The sequence below is a fragment of the Monodelphis domestica genome, chromosome 2 (assembly GCF_027887165.1).
Source record: "Monodelphis domestica isolate mMonDom1 chromosome 2, mMonDom1.pri, whole genome shotgun sequence".
In the NCBI taxonomy this organism is placed as follows: Eukaryota; Metazoa; Chordata; class Mammalia; order Didelphimorphia; family Didelphidae; genus Monodelphis; species Monodelphis domestica.
In genome coordinates, this window is record NC_077228.1 from 524,081,898 (window position 1) to 524,097,088 (window position 15,191).

General features: G+C 50.2%; 1 protein-coding gene across 11 annotated transcripts in view; it reads right to left on the reverse strand.

The window, feature by feature from the left end:
- Positions 1–344: 344 nt before the first annotated feature.
- Positions 345–15,191, reverse strand: part of CUX1 (cut like homeobox 1) — a 294,746-nt gene continuing 279,899 nt past the window's right edge. For all 11 annotated transcript variants that reach the window (XM_056819814.1, XM_056819812.1, XM_056819810.1 and 8 more), the window contains one exon: positions 345–11,526. In XM_056819814.1, coding sequence (XP_056675792.1) covers positions 10,797–11,526 — 730 coding nt within the window. In that variant the 3' untranslated portion in view covers positions 345–10,796. The remainder of the gene's footprint in view (positions 11,527–15,191) is intronic.

Genomic DNA, 15,191 nt, shown 5'->3' on the forward strand with positions numbered 1-15,191 from the left:
GGTCTCATGTATCTGTCTTTGACCTCAGGCTCTGGACAGGCCAGCTGCTATGACATCAGGTCATTAGGAAGGTACGCTCCTGGTAAAAGGTGAGAAGACCCTTTGCCCGGGATAGACCGCATGCGGACCCTCTGGAGGTGTCTTAACCAGTCCCCTCCTTTCAGTTGCCAAGTGTGTGTGTGCCCATGATCACAGGAAGCTCCAGAACAGAGAACACCTTGGGGGTCAAAACCAAATTTAAGCTTAATAACAATGGCTCCATTGGCATTGGTTGACGCCATAAATGTAAATGTTTGCTGCTTAGAACCAGGTTCCAGTCCACCTTAATAAAGACAACCCACACATTCTTGTGTTTGTATAAAAGATATTTACTTCAATTATCACACCTAGGGTGCTAGTGAATAATAATAATAATACATCGTGTGAGTTTCATACAGTGATATTGCTTCTCCATATCATATAGGGACCGTTGTACAGTGCTGAGAACAAACATTATATGGCTAACCAAACAAGGACAGAAGAAACAATGCCATTGGGCTGGCCCAGAGGGACTTTTGCCCGCCAATGCCTGCCATATAAACTTTTACTTTTTATGTTTAAACAAATAGCAAGAAATAAAATGTTACAAAAGATGAGCCACAGCAACACAAGAAAGGCTTCTCAAAGCTATTTGTACAAAAAAATGACACTTTTTTTTGGTCAATTGGGTCTTTGTGAGGATTTTTTTTTAAATCTGTGATTGTGAATTTAACAAACAAGCTCTAAAAACATCTAAGACTTAGTGCGTTACAGAAAAAAAAAATATAAAATACTGCTAAAAATGTAAGACACCACAGTACACTGGGGTAAAACTGAGCTTATTTCAAAAAAATGAAATTGACAAAAAAATCGTTCTCAGGAAAAAGTACACCACTTTCTGTTTGAGTTCATTTTGTGCTGTATTAGTAGTCAGGGCATGAAAAAAACTGCCCATTATCATGGCAAGTAGTTATTGCACAAATGCAAAGAGTTAAATTTCTTACTAAACAAAAAGGGATGTGAAGAAAACCACTTAAAAATAAATGAGAGGAAAAAAAAACCAACCCTTTTCTGTTATAACAAGTTACTCTCAAATGCCTTGGGAATTTTCTCCAAATTCTCGAGTCGCTTAAATAGACGGCATTTTTCCGAGGGGTTTGTCAAGGGTGGGACATGTCCTGCCAGCGTTCTTGAGAAAAGAGGCTGAAAACCAGCTCAATCTATAGAAATGCATAGACTTTGGGTAAAAATGAAAACCCTCTGCAGAGGGGAACAATGATTTTTTTTTTTTTAAATCAGAGGACTTTACTCAAAACAAAAGCATCACCTAGTTCCACCCCCCCAAAAAAAAACCCCAAATAAAAAAAAAAAAAACAGGAACAAAACGGGGAAAAAGCCACAGCACACACACAAAAATATATTCAGGAAAAAAAGGTCTATTGTTTAGTGGGACCATCCATCCTTAAAAGGCAAAGTGGGAGTTTGCTTCTGATCCATAGAAGCAGTGATGTGCTCAGTTCCTTAGGCCTGTGCCTACTTTAAGGAAGCGTCTTTCTCCTGGGACCCATGCTGGTTTAGATTTGACGGAAGCCCTGGCAGTTGGAAAGCAGACCCCTTCTTGCTCCTTCCCTCCCTTCCCTTGGAAACCAGGCGAGATCTTGAGCATCGTTTTCATTTTGTGAAAATTGCTGCCTCGCTCTGTCGCTGGGATTTTGCCCCCAGAATGCTTGCCTGAACATTCCAGGCCCCTTCCCCATTCTGTCCTAGTTCCGAGAGGCCCTGCGATGGCGGACACTAGGAAAAGATGGTGCTTCACCAGACAGTTTTGGCTAACTTCATAGGCAAGAAAATAACAACAATCACGACTCTGAATCCATCAACTAAAACATGTGAACCGAGCTGTACATTGCAGGAAACCCGTCTCTCATCTGAAAGCGATAGCCTCGGATAGACTGCAATGCACTTCCTGCCAAAGAGGACTCTATCTTCATGAACTCCAAAGTATTGAGAGAGGCTCTAGGAGGCTTTGGGTTTTTGGCCTTGGCTTCTTTCTAAGTCTCGTTTGCAGTCCCTCACACCAAGCTTCTGTCATCTCAGCACTTAGCATTATAACTGGTGGGTTTTTGTTCGTAAACTCTTCAGGTTAAATGGTGAGGAATGGATGGAAATCTTTTAAAGGGCTTACTGCAAAAAATGGGTGCCTTGATTGTGCTAAGCAGACTCTGAACCCATCAATCCACTAGAAATAGCTCTACTCTGTCCTGGCCCCAGCTGGCCAGGATTCACTCATCCCAGGAATCTGGGAAAGGTGTAAGTTGTGTTCATATGGGGAAAAGCACGCACACACACACACATACACACACGCACACACAAATAACCAAACTACTCTGGCAAAGGATTTAAAATAATGAACCTAATAATAAATAGAAGAGGATAGAAATAACCTTTAAAGAAGACATCCTTTTATAATCATCTTTATGTTGACAGGTCAGTGCCTGGTTAATTTAAGTAAGGAAAAACAAAACAAAACAACCAAAACCAGGGCTTGGAAGTGCTGACCAGGTGGGAGCGCAAAAGGAACAGAATGGAAAAGCCTCCTGACTTCCCAAGGTCCAGGCTGGTGTCGTGACATTCCTTCCTTCTATAGAAATATTTCAAGGCATCCAAGAAAAGAGGTGCTGTTCCTCAGGTCCAGACCATATGGGTGCTTGATGAATCAAGGTCTTGAAAATGAGCGTGTACGGACAAGCCGCTTGCTCGTCAGGATGTAAGGGTCCCTCCGTGGTCGCCAGCCAGTGGCCACGAGGGTTGGGGTGGCAGACTGAGGTCTGCTCCATCTTAACTCGAAAGGCAAAAGGAACCCCAGTGAATCTACTTAGATAAGGATATGACTTGAATCACCCCAGTCGAAAGCTTCTTTGTCTACATTCGGTGTGCAATACAGTTTTAAGCTTTTAAAACTAAAATAATATAAAATGTTTATTGCACCAAGCTTTTCACACGCTAATCTATTTAAGTGCTTTCTAGTTTTCTTTTCTAATTAGCAATCCAGGGCCACTCAGCTGCATTGTGATTTTTTTTTTTAACTTTTAACTAAATCTGTCCTGTCTGCTCATGTATACACTGTGCTTTAGGTCCTTTTCAATGGGGACATGCTAATGACATCAGGATATAAGGCACCTTTCCTTTCTGATTACAGAAAGTTTGATAAATATCATTTTATGGTAGAAACTTCAAAATCTAAACATTGCTAGAGAACGTTGCATCATAAGAAGACCTTAATTAGACTTTGGGACATTCTGGAATAAACAAAAGTAACCCACGAGAAGTGATTAACAAAAGGTGACCTCTCTAGACAGAAGGGGGGGGGGCAGAGGTGCTGGGAAAACAGTCCTCTCCCTCACCTGAAGGGGGCTTCTCTGTAATGTAGAACTCGAAAATTGAGCATTTGGGGGGGCGAGTAGGAGCTTTGGGAAACATTTTTTTTTATTAAAGCTAAATGCCATTTTACACACAAAAGCAATGGCTCTCAATGACAGCCACTGAAATGACAACTCCTTTTGGGGGAGGGGGGAATAAGTGGGAGAGGTAATAGTTGACTTAATTGTAAAAGGCTGATTCTCCTTGTTTTCTTACCAGGAAGTCACAGGCAAGGGCTAGGGTGGGTTAAGACTTGGTGTGGCCTGGCAATATTTGTAATGGCCAAACTGGGGTGGTAGTCGGGCTTTCCCCCTTCTCCCCCCACCCCCAAAAGCAAGCATTTCTGACTGGAGATCTCTCCCTTCTGCTGGCTTGCCTAAGCTCACGCACTCTTGGAAACTGCCAGCAAACTCTTAGTTTAAGCTTGTTTCATGGAGGGGATCCTGAAAAGTTACCTTTTTAGTAGCTAAATGACTTTCTTCTCTCCCTGGTAGTTTTCAACTAAAAAGGGCAGAAACCATTGGCAGGCAGGATAATTTTCATCCTCAGACAGTTCTTAGCATGCACACATGGCTTCCAGGCTGCTAAATGGAGGTAGCCTTGGTATTAGAATGCATATTACCTGAAATTACATGGTTGGAACTGTGCCAGTTGCCCCTCCTCCCCCCCCTTTGGCATAATCATTTTACCTTGGAGATTTTAATGACTGATTTCAAGCCATTAAGACACAAAATAGAAACTGCCGTGCCTCTTTGGGGGCCTCTAAATATAGGATTTTTCTGTGAATGCATATTATTTACCTTCCCAGGTATAAGGAGATTACACAAATTGCCCAGCATTTATCATCGCTTTCCAAAGAGCCATTCCATTCTTACGCACACGATCACCCACAAATGGTACGAGCTGAAAGCTCAACCTTAGAGATGCTCTGGGCCAGCTCTCTCCTCTCAAAGCCTAGGCAGTGGAGGGGCACAAAGGGTCAGTCTATTGTCTCCAAGGGCTAAAGCGGAATGGAGGGTCTCAACTTCTCATTCAGCACTCTCTGCACAGTCACACTGATGCTCTTTAGGAGCCCACTGATAACGGGCACCAGTGAGATCTCACCGCTTCACGGGGACTCCAGGAACTCGATTCTTAGGCAATCTAGACAGTGGAAGATGTTCTTTAAAAACCATTTGATTGATTGGGGGGGGGGGCGGGGAGAAGAAGACTCCCTATCTCAAGATGAGATGCCATGAATCCTCTATCTACTCAACATCAAAATATGGAGTTAGGTTGGCTAGTTCTGACTAGTAATGGGGCTACGGGATAATCTCATCATTTTGGAAACAGTCCTTCACTAAGATGGAAATGGTGGCTCTCACTGATGTCAATAGGAATGGCTGACCCCCAAAGGCAGGGCAGAACTGCCTGAAGAGAATGAAATAAGGGAGAGAAGGGAAAAAGAGAGAGGAAGAGGAGAAAAAGAAAAAGGAATGCTAAAAAGGGAGGAATAAAAAGAGAATGAAAGAAATAGAGGAAAGAGAAAAGAGAAGAATGGAAGAAGAGGAAATGCAAGACAGCAGAGTTCTATTCAATACCAAGATGTAAGGACAACTTGTTATTCTACAGCCCCCAAATTGTGCCTTGAAGACACCTGTAAAGGGAAGACCAGCAGCTCTCGCCCACATTCACCCACCCACCACCCATGAGGCCAGGTTACTCCTTTCCTTCCTGTCTCTGGCCTGTTCTATCTCATCCCACTTTCCTAACAGCACCAGTGGAGAGTGATAGGAAGAAGGGAGGCCATCGATTAAAGGAGGGGGTGAGAGAAAGGGGAGCCAGTTTTTAAGCCAGTCAAGAGCAGGGGACATAATCTGAAGTTTGGGTTTTAGTCGTGACTCCATCAATTTGGAGGCCCATTTGTTTATCAGGGTATGGTCCATCTAGGGGAAGTTTTATTTTTTAAGTAATTTCCTCAAAGATTGCACTTCTAAGTCTCCAAAAAAAAAAAAATCACCCCTGTGCCTGGAGCTGGATTAAAAATTCTAGAAATTTGGGATCTTCAATAAACCCACACAGCTTGGCTGCAGGGCATTTCTTACTGCATCTTTGAAGATGGATGCATCTCTTGGCTACGCTGTATTTTTTTAAAAGGTTACAATCATCTTGTATTCAGTAAGTGTTTGCTGAATTGAATTCAACTTTGTATCAACTCCAGAAGGGCGTATCCTTGCCCACTCCAATTCCCCCCATCCCCCAAGCCCTTCATCTTATTCTAAAGGGATGGGTCCCCCCCCCCCTTTTCACTAAAAATCAGAGAAATGGAGATGATTACATAGGAATGCTTTAAAGAGAGTGGAATTTTGAGACAATCCTCCATCCTGGGGCCTATTTGTATATTAAGTATTCAATCGTGGACTAGTTTCTGAGTTTGTTCCCTACTAAGAAATATATGACATACATATGTACATATACATATATATACATATATATATATACACACTCTTGGGTGGAGTAAACCTGTTTTTCCAAGCCCAATTTGTCCATTTCATTGCAATGAACAAGAAATCTCTAATCTTGAGCTTTCTTTATTGAGGCTATGAAGCATTTTCTTCCTTCTCTTGCTATGAAATCACTCTCATGGATGCTGGCTCTAATTGAGAGAAGGGGCACAAGATTTGGGTCTCTTCTTTCTGCAAGGGTGCATGGTGAGATGGCTTGCTTAGCCTAGACAGAAATGGCATCGTCTCCCTTCCTGCCCCCTTTTCCCCTAAAGAGGATGCTGCTTCAGAGCCAGACAAACATAGGAGCCTAATCTACAGTCTCCTATGGAAACGCCCAAACTGGCAAAGATCCGATCGGTCTAACTGCCTGGTGTTTTGGGGGGCCCTTGTTTCTTTAAGAGAGATGAAGAAAACCGGTCAGGGTATTCTGTGCTTTGGATGAGCGAGTGCACAAACATTCCAAATGCCTGCTGCCACGCCGCCCCCTCCCCTCCAGTCTTCCCCTACCATTAACTTGATAGAAATGACCGTGTTGGAAAAGCCGTCTTGGGTGGAGGGAGGCAGTCTCCCGTCCTCGCCCCAGCCCTCCTTCCTGGCGGGGCTGAGCACCAGGGGCCCCAGGGGTCCCTGCCTCCTCCCCGGGACCTTACACTGTCCTGGCTTACTAACTTAGAGCAGTGGCCTTCCCAAGCAGTCACCTTGCAGGTCTGCCGTTATGGGGAAAACGGAGCTCCAAGGCCACGCACAGCTGTCGGTTGCCCCTTTCCAGATGTGTGCCAGGATGAGGGCTGGCTTTACGGGCAGCCAGAGGCGCTCGCGGCGGCCGATCTCTACGGGAACAAACGCACCTTTCATCCTGGGCGTCACACACAAACCTGACATGCCTGGCTAAGGTAGCCCCAACAGCAACCTGGCCTCTAGAATGATGAATACTGCCTCCAATTAGCACAAAGAAACCGTGTGAAATGGTATAATGGAGCTTGTAATTAAATGTTAGTGTTTTAAATGGAAACATTTTCCCTGGGGGAGAGGTACAAATCAGCCCTTTAAAGTGACAGCATAAAGGAGGGAGATCTGCTTGCATGTGTGAAAGAGATCTAGAGAAGGGCCAAATGCAGAGCTGGGAAGAAAGTAAACTTGAACTAAGGGCACGCTTTTCAAGGCACTTGAATATTGCTTATCAAGATGAAAGATTAACTTATGTTCCATTGAAGGGGGGCCGATGCGGGGTGGGGGGAAGGTCAACTCCCCAAATGGGTTTCCATGTCCTGTAGTGGTAGCTCTTAGGGAGTAGGAAAGACTGAGATGAAAACCTAACATCAAAGACCACTGGGTGGAGATCTAAACTACACAAATAAATAATAGGGGAGGGGGAAAACCTGCCAACAGAGCTGCAAGCAAACCTTAGTCAACTGATTGTATCAAGCACCCAGATGTTAATCTGGTTAAAAAAAAGAAAAGGAAAAAAAAGAAAAGGTCAGATAAAGAAGGTAGTCCATGACAATCTAGTCAGAAAAAGAAAACCCTCCAAATCATGATTTACTTGGAAGAAGCATAGAGAACCTAGGCTGCACAACAACATTCCGGGGCTCGATGGCTTTGCAAATACTTCTTGTCACCTAGATATTCATTTCTATCTCCATACTTTTTGCCCTCAGACTTGCCCTGTGGCTGCTAGATTCTCCCAGGGGTCCCTCCCCAAAGCTCTCCTGGTGCTCTCCATGGTCCTGACAAGTCTTTTTTGAAGGGGGTTGGCCATTTCCTGAACAGTCTCCTTCCATAATGCACTGGGGCTCGGCGAGATGGGGATCTGCTTTCTTCTCAAGGGTCTCCATTTGGATCTCTACTCCCTACGGGAACCTCAGTCACCGAACCAGATGTTGGGCTCAGAGCTGACGGACCATACGAAGATAAACTACTGTCTCCCAGCCTCCTAGAGCCTTCTGCATACTTCTTATTCATGAAAAGGCATTCCAAAAAAGTGTAGTGACTCTGAATTTGTGAACACTTAAACTAAGTGCTGCAGGTTAAGAGACTGTAAATGAAATACATCATTTCTACAACATCATGCAAGAAATATGGTTTCACATCTTACAGTCCAAATCCTACGAGATAATTAATACAAGCACGTCGAGGCGTGGCAGTGGGGGAATACCTTCCAAATTGTGGCGCCCCCTCCCCCCACCAGAAAAAGAAATAGTCATTCAACTTAAGAAATAACGAATGCACCATGAGAATGTCATCCAAAGATGCTGACCTAAGACAAAAGTTTCAATGATACACAACACGGTCAAAAGTTTTCAATCAATAATATACAGTATGACAATGACATCTTGTAAAGTATACCCAATACTGCCGGCAGTCTATCCCACTAAAGAATATTTGCCCCCTTTCATCCCTTCCTAACAATCAGATAATAAAATACAGCACCTATAAATAAGCAAAAAAAAATAATATATATATTTATATATATACCGAAATCATCTATTGTTAGTTTTAAAGATATGGCAATAAAGGAGTCTAAATTAGCAAATTTGTTGAAGCCAAACTGATAAAAGAGTGTATTGAAGAAAGGTGGCAGTAATGCACTCCCATGTGTGCACAAGTAGGTAAGAAAAGACAAGACGTATAAAACCGCTCTCACGCCCGCGCACGCACCCACTCGCGCACACTCGCACTCACCTCTGTTCTCACGCATATACACAGAGACGACAGGAGGAATTAGAGACAAGTTAGACTTCTGATCTGTACTCAGTCTGTCCTAAACTGTGCAGAAAGGAATCTTGTGTTTAAGAGGCAAACTCGATAATGGGCAAAACCATCGGAACCAGAATTCGAGAGCGTGGACATTTTGGTTTAAGAGTTTGGGCCATTTCTATTTGGGAGATGGGGAGGGCCGGATGGTTACTGCCGGGAGCTCTCTTCTTCTATAGGAAAAAACCCCAACAAACCAAACACAACTAAACAACCTTCCCACAACGTCAACAATAGTGATCAGTGCTTGTAGTGGGAAGAGGGAGAGGGAGAGAGCAATAGTGACGGATACTGTGATAGCAAGAGATAGCTTGTGGGGATGAGAGAGAGAGAGAGAGAGAGAGAGAGAGAGAGAGAGAGAGAGAGACAGAGAGAGAGAGAGAGAGAGAGAGACAGAGAGAGAGAGACAGAGACAGACAGACAGAGAGAGAGACAGAGAGAGACAGAGAGAGAGAGAGAGAGGGAGAGAGAGGGGGTAGGGAGAGAGGGAAACAGAGAGAAAGGGAGAGAGAGAGGGAGGGAGGGAAGGAAGGAGGGAGAGAGAGAGAGGGAGGGAGGGAGAGAGAGAGGGAGGGAGGGAGGGAGGGAGAGAGAGGGAGGGAAGGAGAGAGAGAGAGAGAGAGAGAGAGAGAGGGAGGGAAGGAGGGAAGGAGAGAGAGAGAGAGAGAGAGAGAGAGAGAGAGAGAGAGAGAGAGAGAGAGAGAGAGAGAGAGAGAGAGAGAGAGGGAGGGAAGGAGGGAAGGAGAGAGAGAGAGGGAGGGAAGGAAGGAGGGAGGAAGAGAGAGAGAGAGAGAGAGAGGGAGGGAAGGAGGGAGAGAGAGAGAGAGGGAGGGAGGGAGGGAAGGAGGGAGGGAGAGAGAGAGAATAGGACATCAAGGGAGCTATCTTCATGTGAGGCAGGCTTCAGCTCAGTGGGAGTGCTATGTGATACCATCTAAAACAAGGAAAGACTTCCATCGACGAGTGGAACCTTTTCCAAGTTCCCCATGGCACCTCAAATTGTAACCAAGAGCCCCCGAGCTGCATGCTGAAATGTTACTGGCCAACTCTTTTCCCTCTTTCTTTTTTGAAGCTCACACACACACACATACACACACACGCACACGCACACACACACACGCACACAACACAAACATCCACACGCAGGCAAACAAAACACATAGACGCTATAAATTAAGCAAAACCAACAAGTACATGCTACGGTTCTAACTTGTCTCCGAAACCTCCCAGATATGAGGTCTGTTCAGCGTGCTCTGCGGTTAGAGGTTAAAAAGCAGATTATAAAATACCTAGATTCCGATTTTTTTTTGTCCTGATTTGGCCTAAAATGGAGTGTATTAAACAGACCCTGGTCTGCAAAAGCCCAGAATCGGTTAAAGCTATGGAGTAATGTGCACTACGTATCAAGGTTCTATTGTCACTCACAGAAAACACGACGCCCGCCCGTCAGCTACCACAAACCAAGATATTTTCCTGATGTGACTTTTTTTTTCTTTTGTTAAAAAATATGTGGAGTAAATGTGTTTTTTTTTAAATTCAAAGTTTCAAACAAGAAGATTCTTTTCTTGAAAATATTTAGGAATCCAAACTAGTGTGTTTAGAGTCGGCTTGACTGTGCAATCTCTTAGTGGCAACTGGACAGCTACAAAAACTTTCTTTTTTTTTAAACTTTTCTGAAAAATTTCCCCACCCCCTCCCCATTTTTTCCTGGTTTAAGAAGATAATAGTGTATTATCGCTCTGAAGCCATTAGATGGCAGATAAAAAGCCCCCTTTTAATATGTGGGTTTGATTTTTTTTAAAAGCCCACACGAAAGACGAGGGCACAAGGCAAAGGTTGTAAGAGTTATTCCAGAAACTGTGGAAATCACTTAGGGCAATAAAAAAAACACTTGAGGGTACAAAAAGGCTTGACTACACATCTCTGTTTTCTTCCTTGAAAACGCAACGTAAATGGGCTCGACGCCCCTTCTGTTTTCTATATGCACCTTGGCCTATGGCGATTTTGCCCTGTGGCCTGCAGGGCGGTAAGTGCGCAACCCAAGGACGCCAGCCAGCAGAGGGACAGGGGAGGGAGGTCGGTCCAGGCCGCGAGGGCGCCAGGGCGGCCAGCGGCCTCTCAGAACTCCCACTCGACGGGCTCTTCGCGGCTGGCGGCCTTCTCCAGGCGGTGGATGATGTTGTTTAAGTTGGCAGCTTTCTTTTTCCTCAGGGTGTTGTCTCGCGTGTTCTTGGAGCCGGCCGCCTCGGGGAAGCTGAACAGGCTCTGGAGGGAGGGGGGCTTTTGGGGGCCGGGGCCCGCCGGGGTGGAGCTGGTACTTGGCAAACTGGGGCTTTTCTCCGAACTCTCCTTCGGCCGGTAGGGGCTCTCCCCGGTCGGGCCCGCGGTGGAGGCAGCTGAGGTAGAGGCGTCCTCTTTTGGAGCAGAGTTTGGTGGGGCCTCCAGAGGTTCTCCTGAACTGTGAGACCCTGGCGGAGAACTCCGACGCGGCCCTCGGGGCCGGCCCTCGTCGGTGGTCTCGGCCAGGGTCTCCATTCCCAAATGGAATGCCTCGGCTTTCTCTGAAGACTTGGCGGGCTGCAGGGCCTCCCCGCTCGCTTCCACCGCCGCCTCTGCCTGCCCTCCCTGAGACTTTGTGGCTGCGTGGCCGGCGTCTTCGCACGCGTCGGGCCCGTGGGCGCCCGTCTTCCCTTCGGGCGGCCCCTCGGGGTCCACCCCGTCGCAGCTGTCGCCCTCCGAGCTGTGAGCTGCCCTGCCGCTCCTGGCCGACGGCGAGTCGCTGGCCCCGGCCTGGCTCTGGCTTCCTGCTTGGATTTCTTCAATGAAGAGTTCTCTGCGGATGCGAGACCTAGGACAGAGAGGACAGGGTGGTCAGCCGAAGCCTGGGGGGCCCTCGGGGGGCCTCTGTGCCCCCCCACCGCCCCGCCCTATGGAGGAGGGACTCTCCCGGCCTCGGACCTCGATGGCCAGGCTCTCTACCCGGACCCAGAGCCTCCCGGCGGCAGCAGAATGGTTTCCCCCCGGGAGGCTGGTAAGGAATTTCCTTACAGAGCCAGGCCTGGAGACGGGAGCTCCTGGGTTCCCATCTGGCCTCAGACACATCCCAGCGGGATGACCCTGGGCCAGTCCCTCCCCCACTGCCCAGCCCTGACCTAGGAAAGGGTTTAAATGCAAGCAGTGACCCATTCTCTTCCCAGCCGCACTCTCACTGGGTACCCCAAAATCAAGCGCCTGCCTTTCTAAGCAGCGGGGGGCTTTGTGGCCACAGTGCAGGGCCCGCAGCCCGGGCCTTCCCGGCGCCCCACCTCTGCCAGCCTCAGTTTCCTCTGCGGGGACACGAGGGTCGGACCAGGCTGCCGGGATGACCGGAGGCGCGTGCCTGGGCAGAGCCGTCGCTGGCTCTGGCTCCGGTCTCGGCTCTCCCATGGCCCCGGGCTGCCTGTCGGGGTCCTGGCCGAGCCCCTGGCCTTGCAGGGGGCGGTCGGTGACACGCTGCCCCGGGCCGCGCTCCCAGGGCCTCCTGTGGAGCCTGCTGCCCGCCGGGCGCCCCCTAACCCTGCACGGAGCCGGGGAGCATCGTAGGGGCAGCCCTGAGACGGGGCCTGGCCGCAGGCGTGGGCGAGTCGGCCTTGGATCGAGAAGACCCGAATTCTGGTCCTGCCGTTGTCCCCTCGGGCCAGTCCCTTCTCCTCTCTACTGCTCCACACGGCTGACACGAAGCAGGAGGGGATCCTGCAGGCCTCCCACCCCCTCCGGCAGCCTCAGGGCTAACCATGGGCATGTTAGTGGGGATGGGGGGGGAGAGAGGAATAGACTGGGAGTCAGGGGACTTGGGTTCGGGGTCTCTCTCCCCAAGCCTCAGTTTCCCCAGCTGTAAAAGAAGAGGCTGGCCCGCATGGGGTGCGAGGCCTCTTCTACCTTTCAGGCTGGGGTCCCTGGTGGGTGGTGTGAGCACCCTTGCTCACGCACGTGCCCACATGGGTGCCCAGGCTCTGGGCGCCACCTTGGGCAGTCTCAGGGGAGCAGAAGGCACCCGAGGCTTCTTCTGCCCCAGGACAGCGGCTGTGGCTGAGCACATCTGTGGCATCTCTGAATGATCCCCTCCAGGCTCCCTCTGCCCAGGACTCTTGGGGCTCGGCCGGTGCAAAGGCAGCTGGGGGGCCCCACCCCCTTCTTGGGCTCAAATCCGGACCCTGCCGTTTGGGGGAGTCACTTCCTCTCCTCTGTAAAATGGGTTGGACTCCAGGAGGCCCTTCTAGCGTTGGCTTTGGGGCACGGCGCCAGGAAAGGCCTGAATTCTGGAATGGGGGGCCCGTCCCCGCCAGTCCTCCGGCCCTCCACAGCCTGCCCCCAGCGGGGTCCTCCGGCCTGGGCTCACGTACTTCCGGGGACAGGAAGCCTCTTTCCTCCCTAGGCAGGACAGCGAGGAAGTCGTCCTCTTTACGCCTTGGCTCGGCGCTCCCTGCTGCCCTCCGGGCCCAGCACTCCTCGGAGGGAAAGTCCTGAGCGCCGGGGGTGGCTCTGGCTGGCCCGCCTTCGGGGGGCACAAAGCTCCCACCTTTTCTGGCTGCCCTCCTGGAGGCGCTTCCCAGGGGAACAATGGGGCCGCTGGGGCTCCTCGGGGTCTGGCTCACGGCTCTGGGCCATCCTGATCCCTGGGCATCTGCCTTCACCCAAGTGGTGGCCGGAGACCCTTCCTTCCAGGCTTTCCCCAGGAGAGGAGGCGTCCTCGAGGACCTCGTTGAAGCGGAGGCCGTTCATGGGCACAGCCGATGCCCCCAAAGGAGCCACCGGGCGGGCCTGGATTGGGATTCAGAGGGCCGGCTGGCAGCCAGCGGTGTGGCCTTGAGCAGGGCCCTTCAGGTCTCTGGCCTCAGTTTCCTCATCTGTAAAGTGTTGGGGGGGAGCTGACTGCCTCCGCAGCCCTCCCAACTCTACAAACAGGAGCCTCCATTTAGGAGTCGGTTGATCTGCGTAACAAACGTTCACTCTGGGAGGAGAAGCCGCGTTGGAAAGAAGCCGGGATTTAGCGCAGCCAGCGAAGCCTCGCAGCTTGTCTCCTCACCTGTAAAATGGTGAGAAGGGCCCTGGGCGGCCTCCCTCTCGGGCCTCTGGGGAAGCCCTTCCATCGCCCCGGGGCGTCTGGCCGCCTTTGCTCTGCTCCCCAGCGGCCCTGCGCTTTCCCTGGGGTGGAGGCTCCCCATCCCTCGCAGGGGAGGGGACTGGCCCAGGGTCACCCCGCCGGCACGCCAGAGGGCCCGACAGCACGGCCACTCTGTCCCCTGACGAGTCCCCCAAACGTGCGTGCTGCGAGCGTGAAGGTTTCTCAAACGACCACGTGAGGAGAAGGACGAGGCGCCTTTCCGCACAGAGCACGCCTCCAGACAAGGGACAAAGCAAGAAAGGAGGGCGTGTGTGCCGCCCGCCCGAGCGTCCGGCCTCGTGGGGGCTCCGGCCAAATGTGCCGGGACCATGGAGGAGGCTCCATCTGGCCTGGGGCTCCTGGAGCTCTCAGCTGCCGCCGTTTTAGGGGAGCACCAGGCCATGCTCTGGGTCTTTCTGAGTCACCTGAAGTTCCCAAAGGGCCCCCCACAGCCTCTAGGGGGACGGCAGGTATCCCATGGGATGGCGTGTCTACACTGTCTTGGTGTCTAAGAAGAGGGCCTTGGAGGTCCCTTCCAGCTCTCATGCCCAGGACCCTCGGGAAGTCAGGACGCTGCTGAACCTCCGTTTCCCCGTCTGTAAACTGAGAGCCTCTCAGCTTCCTTCAAGCTCTAGATCGGAGATTCTTGGTCTGAAGCATTTTTGGACTCCCAAAAGGTCTATGGATAGATTTCGGGAGTCTGAGGACAAAAATAGGTATTACACCAACTTCTAAGCGAAATTTAGCATTTTCTTCAATTAGTTGAAAACAGGACTCTGAGAAGGGGACCCCAGGCAACCCCAGACCTTGCCTGAGCTCCGTGACACAGAAAAGGGGAAGAATCTCTAAATCACTCCATGATCCTGGGTCCCAAGTCCCTTCACCTTGTCAGGCCTCAGTTTCCTCATCTGTAAAGTGGCCCCGGAGGGTCCTTCTGGCTCTGGGTCTCCTCTGGTCCTCCATCAGGGAATCATTTACCGTCTCTGCCCGTCCATGCTCCCATCTCCCACCTTCACGGCTGTCACATTTGGGGCAGACAAGAATGGTCCGAGGCCTCCTTTCCTGTGAGTTTCCTCAGGTGGATGGGAAGCACGGAACCCAGGAGTGCCTGCCGACTCCTCAGTCACCTCGAAGGTTCCCTCATCCTTGGGTTAGCCAGAGGGACTCAGCAGCAAAATGCAGCCCCAGGCTGGGCTCAGGGTCCTCCCTGATGAGTGCCTCAGGGTCACACTGCCTCTCTCCCTGGGTGCCAGCTCGGGGCCACGTCTCCTCTCTCCCTGGGTGCCAGCTTGGGGCCACATCTCCTCCCTCCTTTGGTGTTGGGTGCCACGTCTCCTCTCTCCCTGGGTGCCAGCTCGGGGCCACGTCTC